Here is a 14,833-nt window from a genome sequence, read left to right on the forward strand (position 1 = left end):
TTGACCAGGCCCACAGGCTTCTTTGCCAGGCCCAGCCCTGGTCAAAGAGCCCCGTGGGGCCCTGGTCAAAGAGCCCTGTGGGGCCCTGGTCAAAGAGCCCTGTGGGCCCTGGTCAAAGAGCCCTGTGGGCCCTGGTCAAAGAGCCCTGTGGGCCCTGGTCAAAGAGCCCTGTGGGCCCTGGTCAAAAGTAGTGCACCATAAAAGGGAACCATTTGGACCTCAGTGTGTGAAAACAACCCATTCACCGCTTCCTTCTTATGGGTTAAAGAATCCCACCTGGGTTTTGCCCATCTTCACCGTCGTAGGTATTGAGAAAAACATGAACTACGTGTAAAAAACGTTCTGTTTTGGAGACGAGACGTTTTCATCTGACAACAACGCTAGAAGAGAGCGCGTCTCGTGACTGTTTCAGAGGTGAACTACTTGCAGCCATTTGCTGTATATGCCTGTTACCAAAATTATTGTCCACAATACAAAAATTAGCCCCCAAAAATAGATATATTTCTTGTCGTAATCCTAGACTATAGTATAACTCTCATTCTGAAAAGGCTTGATAGACGTTGTTTTGTAATGTCCATTTGGTATTGGCTATTTTAAATTAGGATCCCCATTAGCTGCTGCTATCGCATAGAACATGAAACATGACATAATACAGAACATTAGACAAGAACATCAAGGACATAACTACATACGATGCATTCAGAAAGCATTTAGACCCCTTGAATTTTTCCACATTTTGTTACATTAAAGCCTTATTCTAAAATGGATTACAATAATTGTTTTCCTCATTCATACCACACAATAAAAACAGGTTGACCATTTTTGCAAATTACAAAGACAGAAATACCTTATTTACATAAGTATTCAGACCCTTTGCTGTGAGACTCTACATTGAGCTCAGGTGCATCCTGTTTCCATTGATCATCCTTGAGATGTTTCTACAACTTGATTGGAATTCACATGGGGTAAATTCAATTGATTGGACATGATTTGGAAAGGCACACACACCTGTCTATATAAAAAAAAAAAGTGACTAGTTTCAGGAAACTGTGTGTATGTCGCAAGTCACGACTTCACAGGAGAGGCATTTGAACGTTTATTTTTGGCAGAAATGCCTTCTGGAACATTTGATCTTTCATGTGCCTTAATTATGGCTGCAWTCCCGGTGACGGGATGAAAAGACAACAGCCAGTGAAAGTGCAGGGCGCCAAATTCAAAACAGAAATCTCATAATTAAAATTCCTCAGACAGTCATGTGTCTTATATCATTTTAAAGGTAATCTTGTTGTTACTCCCACCAAAGTGTCCGATTTCAAATATGCTTTTCAGCGAAAGCACTACAAACGATTATGTTAGGTCACACCGAACCACAATAAGCACAGCCATTTTTCCAGTGAAAGATAGCTTTCACAAAAAGCAGAAAGAGATAAAATTAATCACTAACCTTTGATGATCTTCATCAGATGACACTCATAGGACTTCATGTTACACAATACATGCATGTTTTGTTTGATAAAGTTTACATTGGCGCGTTACATTCACTAGTTCCAAAAACATCAAGTGATTTTGCATAGCCACATCGATTCAACAGAAATACTCATCATAAATGTAGATGATAATACAAGTTATACACATGGAATTATAAATATACCTCTCCTTAATGCAACCGCTGTGTCAGATATCAAATTTTTTTACGGAAAAAGCAAACCATGCAATAATCTGAGACGGCGCTCAGAAACAAGAGTCAAATTAGCCGCCATGTTGGAGTCAACAGAAACCAGAAATTACATGATAAATGTTTCCTACCTTTGATCAACTTCATCAGAATGCACTCCCAGGAATCCCAGGTCCACAATAAATGCCTTGATTGGTTCGATAATGTCCGTTATTTATGTCCAATTAGCTACTTTGGTTAGCGCGTTTGGTAAACAATTCCAAAGTCACAAAGTGACACTAAAACGTGTCGAAATGTCCAAAAGTTCCGTAACAGTCAGTAGAAACATGTCAAACGATGTATTGAATCAATCTTTAGAATGTTGTTAACATAMATCTTGAATAACGTTCCAACCGGAGAATTACATTGACTTCAGATGAGCRATGGAACGGAGCTGCCTCTCACGTGAACGCTCGTGGTCAAAGCATGGTCACCTCATGGCAGTGGTTACTCATTCCTGTCTCCTTCGGCCCCCCTTCACAGTAGAGTCACCAGACAAAGTTCTATTGCCTGTTGACATCTAGTGGAAGCCGTAGGAAGTGAAAACTCATCCATATCTCGCTGTAATTTCAATGAGAGCTTGGTTGAAAATCTAACAGCCTCAGAAAAAATCCAAACAGGAAGTGGAACTTCTCAGGTTTTTGCCTGCCATATGAGTTCTGTTATACTCACAGACATAATTCAAACAGTTTTAGAAACTTTAGAGTGTTTTCTATCGAATACTAATAATAATATGCATATATTAGCAACTATGACTGAGGAGCAGGCCGTTTACTCTGGGCACCTCTCATCCAAGCTACTCAATACTGCCCCTGCAGCCATAAGAAGTTAATAACAAACTTGTATATCTGTATGATATGATATCATAAGTTGTTAATTATGAGCCTAATTAATATATACACACACACACTACCTTTCCAAAGTTCGGGGCCAATTAGAAATGTCCTTGTTTTAGAAAGAAAAGCACYTTTTTTCCAATAACATCAAAAATGTTATGATCAGAAATACAGTGTAGACATTGTTAATGTTGTAAATGRCTATTGTAGCTGGAAACGGCAGATTTTTTATGGAATATCTACATAGGCGTACAGAGGCCCATAATCAGCAACCAACACTCATGTGTTCCAATGGCACGTTGTGTTAGCTAATCCAAGTATCATTTTAAGTCTATTTGATCATTAGAAAACCCTTTTGAAATTATGTTAGCACAGCTGAAAACTGTTGTTCTGATTAAAGAAGCAATAAAACTGGCCTTCTTTAGACTAGTYGAGYATCTGGAGCAYCAGCATTTGTGGGTTYGATTACAGGCTTTCCTGGATATAGCCACTATACTTGTGATCATTGCGTCCAATGGGTACGGATACAGCTTTAGAACAAAGTTCTACAGAATTACTAAAAATGTGATCAATACATGTGGATGATCTTGTTCCTGTAGTGTTTGTAAACACCCTGGTAGGTTGATTAATAACCTGAACCAGATTACAGGCACTGGTTACAGTAAGAAGCTTCCTCTTGAGCAGACAGCTTGATGAAAACCAGTCAATATTCAGGTCCACAAGAAAGTAGACCTCTCTGTTWACATCAACCATTTCACACATTATTTAGATACTGACTGTTAGCACTTGGTGGTCTATATCAACACCCCAAAAGAAAAGGCTTTAGATGTGCCAACCACAACACTTCAATAACACTTGACATAAGATCTTCTCTAAGCATTATAGGGATATGGCTCTGAATATATACAGCAACACCTCCCCCATAAGCATTACAGGGATATGCTCTGAATATATACAGCAACACCTCCCCCATAAGCATTACAGGGATATGGCTCTGAATATATACAGNATATATACAGTAACACCTCCCCCATAAGCATTACAGGGATATGGCTCTGAATATATACAGTAACACCTCCCCCATAAGCATTACAGGGATATGGCACTGAATATATACAGCAACACCTCCCCCATAAGCATTACAGGGATATGGCTCTGAATATATACAGTAACACCTCCCCCATAAACATTCCTGTCTCTTCTATAGATGTTATATCCTTGTATTGCTACTAATGTATCATCAAATTCATTCTTAGTGAGTCTCAGAAATGGCTAATATACAGTGCCTTGCAAAAGTATTCATCCCCATTGGTGTTTTTCCTATTTTGTTGCATTACAACCTGTCATTTAAATATATTTTGATTTCATTTAATGGACATACACAAAATAGTCCAAATTGGTGAAGTTAAAAAAAGAAAAATTACGGAAAAGTGGTGAGTGTATATGTATTCACCCCCTTTGCTATGAAGCCCCTAAATAAGATCTGGTGCAACCAATTACCTTCAGAAGTCACATTATTTAACAAATTAAGTCCACATCTGTGCAATCTAATACCGACATGTTCTAAGCAGACCACCATAGTCCCTGTGCCCAAGAACACTAAGGTAACCTGCCTAAAAGACTACCGACCCGTAGCCCTCACGTCTGTAGCCATGAAGTGCTTTGAAAGGCTGGTCATGGCTCACATCAACACCATAATCCCAGAAACCCTAGACCCACTCCAATTTGCATACCACCACAACAGATCCACATATGATGCAATCTCTATTSMACTCCACACTGCCCTTTCCCACCTGGACAAAAGGAACATCTATGTGAGAATGCTATTCATTAACTACAGCTCAGCRTTCAACACCATAGCTTACTGATGAGCTTTGAGGGCACTAAGGAYCCTGGGACTAAACACCTCCCTCTGCAACTGGATCCTGGACTTCCTGACGGGCCRCCCMCWGGTGGWRAGGGTAGGSAACAAYACATCTGCGTGCTCAGTCCCCTCCTGTACTCCTTGTTCACTCATGACTGCGCGGCAAGGCGCGGCTCAAACACCCTCATTAAGTTTTCCGGTGACACCACAGTGTCTGATCACCGACAGCGACGAGACAGCCTATAGGGAGGAGGTCAGAGACCTGGTCGTGTGRTGCCAGGACAACAACCTCTCCCTCAACGTGATCAAGACAAAGGAGWTGATTGTGGACTACAGGAAAAAGAGGACCGAGCACGCCCCCATTCTCATCGACGGGGCTGYAGTGGAGCAGGTTGAGAGATTTTTTTTAACTGCATTGTTGGTTATTGGCTTGTAAGTAAGCATTTCACTGTAAGGTCTTTGCCGGTTGTATTGGGCACATGTGACTAATAACATTTGATTTGACAGTATATATATATATATATATATATCTGTCCTACATCTGTCCTACAAATGCCCCAGGACACTATAGGTCCTGTTTTTCCCACTTCACCTAAGCATGCCTTACTATCTAGCCAATAGTAAATTCAGTAACAGCAAAAGAATCTGACTAGGGAAAATGTCTAGTTCCCCAGGTGGAGTTCCCATACCAGTCAGGAGAATAATACACATAGCCTTGAGGTGGATGACAAGTCTTTTGTTGTTACAGTATATGTGAACTTGTTTACTTCCTGACTGGAGTAAACTAAATGGACAACAATACTACATCTACAGTACCTGGAGTTAAATAACTACAGTTGAAGTCAGAAGTTTACATGGGACCACGCAGCCGTCATACCGCTCAGGAAGGAGATGCGTACTTTGGTGCGAAAAGTGCAAATCAATCCCAGAACAGCAAAGGACCTCGTGAAGATGCTGGAGGAAACGGGTACAAAGGTATCTATATCCACAGTAAAACGAGTCCTATATCGATATAACCTGAACGGCCGCTCAGCAAGGAAGAAGCCACTGCTCAAACTGCCATAAAAAAGCCAGACTACAGTTTGCAACTGCATATGGGGACAAAGATCGTGCTTTTTAGAGAAATGTCCTCTGGTCTGATAAAACAAAAATATAACTGTTTGACCATAATGACCATCATTATGTTTGGAGGAAAAATTGGAAGGCTTGCAAGCTGAAGAAACCATCCCAACCGTGAAGCACGGGGGTGGCAGCATCATGTTGTTGGGGTGCTTTGCTGCAGGAGGGACTGATGCACTTCACAAAATAGATGGCATCATGAGGCTGGAACATTATGTGGATATATTGAAGCAACATCTCAAGACATCAGTCAGGAAGTTAAAGCTTGGTCGCAAATGGCTCTTCCAAATGGACAATGACCCCAAGCATACTTCCAAAGTTGTGGCAAAATGACTTAAGGACAACAAAGTCAAGGTATTGGAGTGGCCGTCACAAAGCCCTGACCTCAATCCTATAGAACATTTGTGGGCAGAACTGAAAAGCATGTGCGAGCAAGGAGGCCTACAAACCTGACTCAGTTACACCAGCTCTGTCAGGAGGAATGGGCCAAAATTCACCCAACTTATTGTGGGAAGCTTGTGGAAGGCTACCTGAAACGTTTGACCCAATTTAAACAATGTAAAGGCAATGCTACCAAATACTAATTGAGTGTATGTAAACTTCTGACCCACTGGGAATGTGATGAAAGAAATAAAAGCTGAAATAARTMATTCTCTCTACTATTATTCTGACATTTCACATTCTTAAAATAAAGTGGTGATCCTAACTGACCTAAGACAGGGAATTTTTACTAGGATTAAATGTCAGGAATTGTGAAGAACTGAGTTGAAATGTAGTTGGCTAAGGTGTATGTAAACTTCCGACTTCAACTGTATATACAGTGCATTAGAAAAGTATTCAGACCCTTTGACTTTTTCCACATTTTATTACGTTACAGCCTTATTCTAAAATGGATTACAATAAACCAAGAACCAGATGGTCACTCTGACAGAGCTCCTCAGTGGAGATGGGAGAACCTTCCAGAAGGACAACCATCTTTGCAGCACTCCACCAATCAGGCCTTCTGAATTCAACTGTTTACATCTGTTTCTAACGTCCTCTCTCTTCAAGCGATGGATTGTCACCCACAGTGACCAACCCACCATTCATTATAATCTTAACTCCTGTATGTCAACTTTATGGTTTAACATAATTCATAATAATAATTAAAAAGTGAAGAGAACTAAGCATTTGTAATATGAATGTCAAAACAAAGATATGAATTTTCTGTTTTTAAAAACAAAAAATATTATTTTAATATTTTTTTAAAATATTTTTTCTAAGGGGTGGATCAGTTTATTATTGCGGAAATAATGTTGCTTCCATCAATGTAATTGTCTGCATCATTTCCAAACCTAAAATGATTATTGTAGGAAAACATATCTCCTTCAAAGTCCAGGGGTGATGATAGAGAAACATAAAGTAGCCTAAGGATTGGAGTGGAGTGGGAGGCCACCTCTTTAGAGCAGGAAGAGCCTTTGGATAGGTGAGAGACGGGGTCAAAACAGACCTGGGTTCAAGTACTATTAGAAATCATTTCAAATACTTAATCTGTGCTTGATTGAGCATGCCTGGCTTAATGGAACCAATAGAATAGTTACTCCCCCCAAAAAACTGCAAACCCCGCCCATCTGACACGTCAGGCAAGCTAAAGCAAACGCTCCTGTAAATATTGTAGTTACAATGACTTACATATTACAATGACTTACATATTACAATGACTTACATATTCACTTTTACAGCAGTCAGTCCCATTGGTGGCAGGCGTATCAACAGGGTCTGGCTGGACATTGGTGGCCTGCCCATTCCCAGTTCCGTTCTTCTGCTTATCTCCCTTGACGACGGGCGGAGGGTTAGCGCCTCCCTCCCCAGGCAGCGCCACCTCCCCTACTCCTAGAGCCTCCTCCTTATAGCGCTTCATGAAGACAGACATGGCCTGGAGCTGGCGGTAGGAACAAGACCAACGATGGGAAATAAGCGTTCAGTCTATATGGTGTATATTCCATCCTCAACTATGGTTTAATGAATGTAAATGTTTATTACTAATGCAGCTTAATATGTATTAATTAAATAACAAAATCATGTAAAATGTATGTTAAAGAAATAAATGGGTCTGCGCTCTTTAAAATGTTCTTCATATCAAATAATGTGTGAGGTTTGAAAATAAGAACSCGACTGAAGAGATGGAACACACTATCAAACATGTGGACAAATCCAAAAATGGAGGTTTAAAATAGAGGTTTAAAATGGAGGTTTAAAATGGAGGATATATTTATTTGGAGAAGAAGTGTATCAAATGAAAATGTAACCTGATCCTCTGGTAGTGGCCCGTGGCACTGGGAGGGGTCCTGATCGTAGACAGGTAGCTGTCTCATCAGCTGCCTGCGCCGGTACATCGCTCCCTCAGTCCCTGCGACAGGACGCTTTTCTTCTGGGAGCAACTCCATATACAGCATTGCCTGGAGAGAGGGAGACAGGTAGGGACGGAGGGAAGACAGAAAGAGGGAGTAAGAAGAAAGACAGAAGTAGGGACGGAGAGGAGAAAAGAGAGAGTGAGTAAGAAAAGAAGACATAAAGAGGGGGTAAGAAGAGAGGCCATGAATCCCAAACCACCCCCTCGCTCATAGCAACTCTCTGAGCCCCCGCCCGCCCCCCGTTTTCACATGTTGCTTACAAAACTCTGAGACTTCCAGAGAGTGGTGAGGGGCTCCATTAACCCATCACCTTGGGGACACACTCCTGACTTGAATGATGCAATTCATGTTACACTTTTAAATGATAAAACTAAATCATGAAATTCAAATTAACCTGTTATGGCTGAAGGGGCAGCATTGAGTAACCTGGAAAGAGGTGGCCATTTCAAACGGCCTCGTACTCAATTCTTGCTCGTACAATATGCATATTATTATTACTATTGGATAGAAAACACTCTCTAGTTTCTAAAACCGTTTGAATTATTTCTCTAAGTGAAACAGAACTCTTTTTACAGCCCATTTCCTATCCGGAAGTGAGATTTCCAAAAGCGAGGTCTCTCTTCAAGAGCTTGTCTATAAAAGGGCATGTCACTTAGGACTGTAGAAACACGTCATACACCTTCCCCTGGGTGTCATGCGGAAGTGAGAGCAGAAATGACTTGATTATCTCGATCTGGGATTGAATACAACCTCTTGGAGTGAGAGGTCCGCCATTATTWTTTTTTKGAAGGCGCGAAGTTGGACCTGGAMTCGCCTCCTGGAAAACCGTCGTTATAGGTGAATATGATCTCCGGCTTCGATTTTATTTGATACATGTCACAATATCATCCTAAAGTATGTTTTTTCAATATAGTTTAATTATATTATTGAAATTTATTCGGGACTTTAGACGTGATGCGTTGGAGGAATTTGTTCAAGAAGGAGAGGTTAGCGCTGCACAGCCAGTGTGCTTGCTAATTCAAGAGGGAAATAGTTCGTTCTGGATCCAAACAAAGACGGTTCTGAACAAAGGACCCCTTGTACAACATTCTGATGGAAGATCAACAAAGATAAGGACCCAATTTGGGATGCTATTTCATATATCTGTCGAACTGTGCTATCGCTACCGTTTGTCTTGAATCAATGCTGCTGTGTGTTAGCTATTGTAGTAAGCTAATAAAACGATATTGTGTTTTCGCTGTAAAACACTTAAAAAATCTGAAATATTGGCTGTATTCACAAGATCTTTGTCTTTCATTTGCTATCCACCATATATTTTTCTGAAATGTTTTATGATGTGTAATTAGGTAGTTGACGTTGGTGTCTGTATTTACTCTGGCTACTCCCGTGCTATTTCTGACTGTAGCTATGATGGTAGCAGTAATGTAAAACTGATTTATAGCTCAAATATGCACATTTTTTGAATAAAACATAGATTTATTGTGTAACATGTTATAGGACTGTCATCTGAGGGAGTTGTTTCTAGGTTAGTTAGGTTGGTTCTAGGTTAGCTAGGTTGGCTTTGTGCATGCTACCTGCATGCTACCGGTGCTGTGAAAAATGTCTGTCCTCTTTTGTATTTGGTGGTGAGCTAACATAAATATACGTGGTGTTTTTGCTGTAATACATTTTTAAAAATCAGACATGTTGGCTGGATTCACAAGATGTTTATCTTTCAAATGCTGTATTGGACTTGTTAATGTGTGAAAGTTAAATATAAAAAAAAAATAGATTTTGAATTTCGCGCCCTGCACTTGAGCTGGATGTTGTCATAAGTGTACCGACCTCGGGCTTGCAGCCCTAACAGGTTCAACCCCCTGTCGACACTGAGTACACCAAACATTAGGAACACCTTCCTAATATTGAGTTGCCCCGGCAACAAATAGCACCAAATCTAACGTGTCCAGACAAGTATTTTTTGTTACTTTTAGGAGCTGTGTCCCGTAAAATACTTGAGTATTGTTTGAGTTAAACGGTTTAATCTTTGATCAGTACGGTTCGTCACAATAAGTACTGTAGGCAGCAGCAGCGATAAGTGGCTTTGGGACCTGAGATTAGTTCCTTTAACACGAGAGAAGTGTTAAACTGAGCTACACCCTACGGAGCCACCTAAACAGCACCCTGTTCCCTACGTGGTGAACGACTTTAGACCAGGGCCATATGGGAGACAACCGTGGTGCGTTACCCCCTTTCCGGTAGTGGAGAAACACCACCTCTAGTTCAGTGGTTCCTAACCTTTAAAAAAAAAAAAATCGGTTACTGTACCACCAACTGAATTTTGCTCTCAACTGGATTTTTGCTCTGCCCAGATTACCCCCCCCTCTCGTGTGCATTTTACCCCCTGTGGCTAGACCAAGTGGCCCCAGGGCTCCCTATTACCCCTGGTTGGGAACCACTGCTCTAATCTACAGGGTCCCTGTTAGGGGAACAGAGCACAGAGAGGTCCCTTCATACTGTAGTTCCCTGAGGCCCTTCTCCCTGTGCTGCCCCATACACACCCACACCGCAGCAGACCGCATTACCCACGCTGCAACACTGACTCGTTGTTATTAACAAGAGCAGCCTTTATGGTGATGTTTAACACCACCACTTTAACAGCAGTTTAACTAGCGTTATATGACAAATAAAACTTCTTGGCAGACATTTTTATTTGGGGAAGGGGGGGGGGGGAAGCACACAAACACAACACACACATTCCAGAGTGGTTCCACAGTGCTGTGAGAGAGCTGGGGGACCATCACTCTCTCCTACAGCCTTCAGGCTGCTGTCAACACAATGTTACCTCGCTAGCAGAGCCTTCCATCCCTCCGTCCCTCCTTCCCTAATCAAGCCAACCAACACAACTATTGGGCCTACCAAACCACAGCTGTGACCTAGGCCTACCAAACCGCAGCTGTGACCTAGGCCTACCAAACCGCAGCTGTGACCTAGGCCTACCAAACCACAGCTGTGACCTAGGCCTAGCAAACCACAGCTGTGACCTAGGCCTAGCAAACCACAGCTGTGACCTAGGCCTACCAAACCGCAGCTGTGACCTAGAACAACCCTGCTTCTCTTCTGTCAGCACTCTGACCAGGCACACCACTCTATTCCTCTGTCTCTAACAAAAATACATATCAAGCTAGTCTCTCAAAACTGCCAATCATCTCTCCCCTAATAACAGATGTCATCAAGCACATTCCTAACAGCCTCAGTAAATAGTAAAACCTCCGTCAGAAAACCTCAGTCGCATTGGGTTTTTTTTGTAAGCACAACCAGGACGGATCGGGTGGGCTACAGCGTTCTTTAAGGGGTAAGCTCTGCTCACCACTCTCTGCCTTCCTCACACTCTACAATCCTGGGGTAAAGCTCACCACTCTCTGCCTGCCTCACACTCTACAATCCTGGGGGTAAAGCTCACCGCTCATCATTCCACCACTCTACAATCCTGGGGGTAAAGCTCACCCTGTCATTAGCGTGTCCTGATGAAGGTTTCCTGGAAGGCTGGCCCTGGCTTTAAGAGCGTGAGGGAGACAGGCAGGAGAGAGGCCCACACAAACACACGCAGGCTTTAGCAGGCAGGCTGGATCATGTTCCTCACTGCATCATACAACGCTGAGGTATTCTGATAGCGAGACCACTAATATTTACTGTCCCACTAACAGAAGATACATTAGCTGTACCGTGTCAGAAAAAAAAGACATAGCAAAGACTACACCGAGATCGTATTACAGATGAATGAAACTCTCAATCCAATATAAAACCTTGATCTGATGTAGTTCTCTGTTGTCTAGGTCAGACTAGGTGACGCAGAGGCGTTCTAGAGTTGGCACATTAAGGTTTCTACGTTATGAAGCATTTACATGACACTACAACATTGTATAGCAGCCAAGCTAGCTCCCCCAGTGGTATAAAGTACTTCAGTAGTACTTAAAAAGTATTTTTTTACTTAAGTCGTTTTTTAAGGGTATCTGGTCAGGGAAGCAAACTAGTCACCTTTCGGTGACATTCGCCATTTTGAATCCAAAAATAGGTGACCTAGGTGATTCGTGTAGAAGGGGGGCTTTGGATCACTACTGGCTGTGAGCGAACGAGTGATGCGTTTGGATCAATACTGGCTGTATCCAAGGCTCAGCCAATCGTTTACATAACAACAGAATGCAGCACCCGACTGAAGAGAGAAGAGACAACCAATCTGCTAGTTACAGCATCAGCACGCACTCTGGAAAAACAGCTTGTCAGTTACAGCAGCGCGTTCCCTGAACGATAACGAAGAGGTAGGTGAAGCCTGACCATGGAGACAGGGGTGAGAAGGTGATGAATCATACAACTGGCATTTGGAAAGTTTGAGGTGAGTAGTGTTAAGTATCTTGCTAGCTGGATCGAATTCTCCGTTAGCTAGCCAGAGAAATGTTGAGCAACATTAGCCAACTTAACTGATCAAATACTTGAGTTTATGGTGTATATAACAGGGTACTTTTTCCACCACTGAGCTCCGCATTAACATTAAAAATGGGGAATATAACAAACTGAATATCTAGAATAAGAAGAAAACAAACATGCTAGGTAACTAAATATGTACAATAAGAAGAAAACAAACATGCTATGTAACTAAATATCTAGAATAAGAAGGAAGAAAAACAAAACATGCTATGTAACTAAATTATACAATAAGAAGAAAAACAACATGCTATGTAACTAAATATCTAGAATAAGAAGAAAAACAAACATGCTATGTAACTAAATATCTAGAATAAGAAGAAAAACAAACATGCTATGTAACTAATATCTCAGAATAAGAGAAAAACAAACAATGCTATGTAACTAAATATCCAGAATAAGGAAAACAAACATGCTATGTAACTAAATATCTACAATAAGAAGAAAAACAAACATGCTATGTAACTAAATATCTACAATAAGAAGAAAACAAACATGCTATGTAACTAAATATCTACAATAAGAAGAAACAAACATGCTATGTAACTAAATATCTACAATAAGAAGAAAAACAAACATGCTTGTAACTAAATATCTACAATAAGAAGAAAAACAAACATGCTATGTAACTAAATATCTACAATAGAAGAAAACAAACATGCTGTGTAACTAAATATCTACAATAAGAAGAAAAAAACATGCTGTGTAACTAAATATCTAGAAGAATAAGGAAACAAACATGCTATGTAACTAAATATCTACAATAAGAAGAAAACATGCTGTGTACTAAATATCTAGAATAAGAGAAAAACAAACATGCTGTGTAACTAAATATCCAGAATAAGGAAAACAAACATGCTATGTAACTAAATATCTACAATAAGAAGAAAAACAAACATGCTGTGTAACTAAATATCTAGAATAAGAAGAAAACAAACATGCTATGTAACTAAATATCCAGAATAAGGAAAACAAACATGCTATGTAACTAAATATCCAGATAAGGAAAACAAACATGCTAGGTAACTAATATCTACAATAAGAAGAAACAAACATGCTGTGTAACTAAATATCTACAATAAGAGAAAAAACAACATGCGGTGTAACTAAATATCTACAATAAGAAGAAAAAAAACATGCTATGTAACTAAATATCTACAATAAGAAGGAAACAAACATGCTGTGTACTAAATATCTACAATAAGAAGAAAACAAACATGCTATGTAACTAAATATCTACAGTAAGAAGAAAACAAACATGCTGTGTAACTAAATATCTACAATAAGAAGGAAAACCAACATGCTGTGTAACTAAATATCTACAATAAGAAGAAAACAAACATGCTGTGTAACTAAATATCTACAATAAGAAGAAAACAAACATGCTGTGTAACTAAATATCTACAATAAGAGAAAAACAAACAATGCTGTGTAACTAAATATCTACAATAAGAAGAAAAACAAACATGCTGTGTAACTAAATATCTACAATAAGAAGAAAAACAAACATGCTATGTAACTAAATATCCAGAATAAGAAGAAAAACAAACATGCTATGTAACTAAATATCTACAATAAGAAGGAAACAAACATCTATGTAACTAAATATCTAGAATAAGGAAAAACAAACATGCTATGTAACTAAATATTACAATAAGAAGAAAACAACATGCTGTGTAACTAAATATCCAGAATAAGGAAAACAAACATGCTATGTAACTAATATCCAAGAATAAGGAAAACAAACATGCTATGTAACTAAATATCTACAATAAGAAGAAAAACAAACATGCTGTGTAACTAAATATCTAGAATAAGAAGAAAACAAAAACATGCTATGTAACTAAATATCCAGAATAAGGAAAAACAAACATGCTAGGTAACTAAATATCTACAATAAGAAGAAAAACAACATGCTGTGTAACTAAATATCTACAATAAGAAGAAAAACAAACATGCTATGTAACTAAATATCTACAATAAGAAGGAAAACAAACATGCTATGTAACTAAATATCTCAATAAGAAGAAAACAAACATGCTGTGTAACTAAATATCTACAATAAGAAGAAAAACAAACATGCTATGTAACTAAATATCTACAATAAGAAGAAAAACAACATGCTGTGTAACTAAATATCTACAATAAGAAGGAAAACAAAACATGCTGTGTAACTAAATATCTACAATAAGAAGAAAAACAAACATGCTATGTAACTAAATATCTACAATAGAGAAAAAACAAACATGCTGTGTAACTAAATATCTACAATAAGAAGAAAAACAAACATGCTATGTAACTAAATATCTACAATAAGAGGAAAACAAACATGCTGTGTAACTAATATCTACAATAAGAAGGAAAACAAACATGCTGTGTAACTAAATATCTACAATAAGAAGAAAACAAACATGCTATGTAACTAAATATCCAGAATAAGAGGAAAACA

At 39.5% G+C, this 14,833-nt stretch overlaps 1 protein-coding gene across 2 annotated transcripts in view; it reads right to left on the bottom strand.

The window, feature by feature from the left end:
* Positions 1–14,833, bottom strand: part of LOC112069205 (LIM and cysteine-rich domains protein 1) — a 42,883-nt gene that overhangs the window by 13,080 nt on the left and 14,970 nt on the right. The window contains exons 5-7 of one of the 2 annotated variants that reach the window (XM_024136494.2): positions 7,822–7,971; positions 7,239–7,454; positions 6,791–6,988 (exon numbers count right to left, since the gene is read on the bottom strand). In XM_024136494.2, the coding sequence (XP_023992262.1) occupies positions 6,812–6,988; positions 7,239–7,454; positions 7,822–7,971 (543 nt within the window). In that variant the 3' untranslated portion in view covers positions 6,791–6,811. Of the gene's footprint in view, positions 1–6,790; positions 6,989–7,238; positions 7,455–7,821; positions 7,972–14,833 lie in introns of those variants that run through there. The other variant, XM_024136493.2, reaches the window with a different exon arrangement.

This window comes from Salvelinus sp. IW2-2015, unplaced genomic scaffold, assembly GCF_002910315.2.
Source record: "Salvelinus sp. IW2-2015 unplaced genomic scaffold, ASM291031v2 Un_scaffold932, whole genome shotgun sequence".
Taxonomy (NCBI): domain Eukaryota; kingdom Metazoa; phylum Chordata; class Actinopteri; order Salmoniformes; family Salmonidae; genus Salvelinus; species Salvelinus sp. IW2-2015.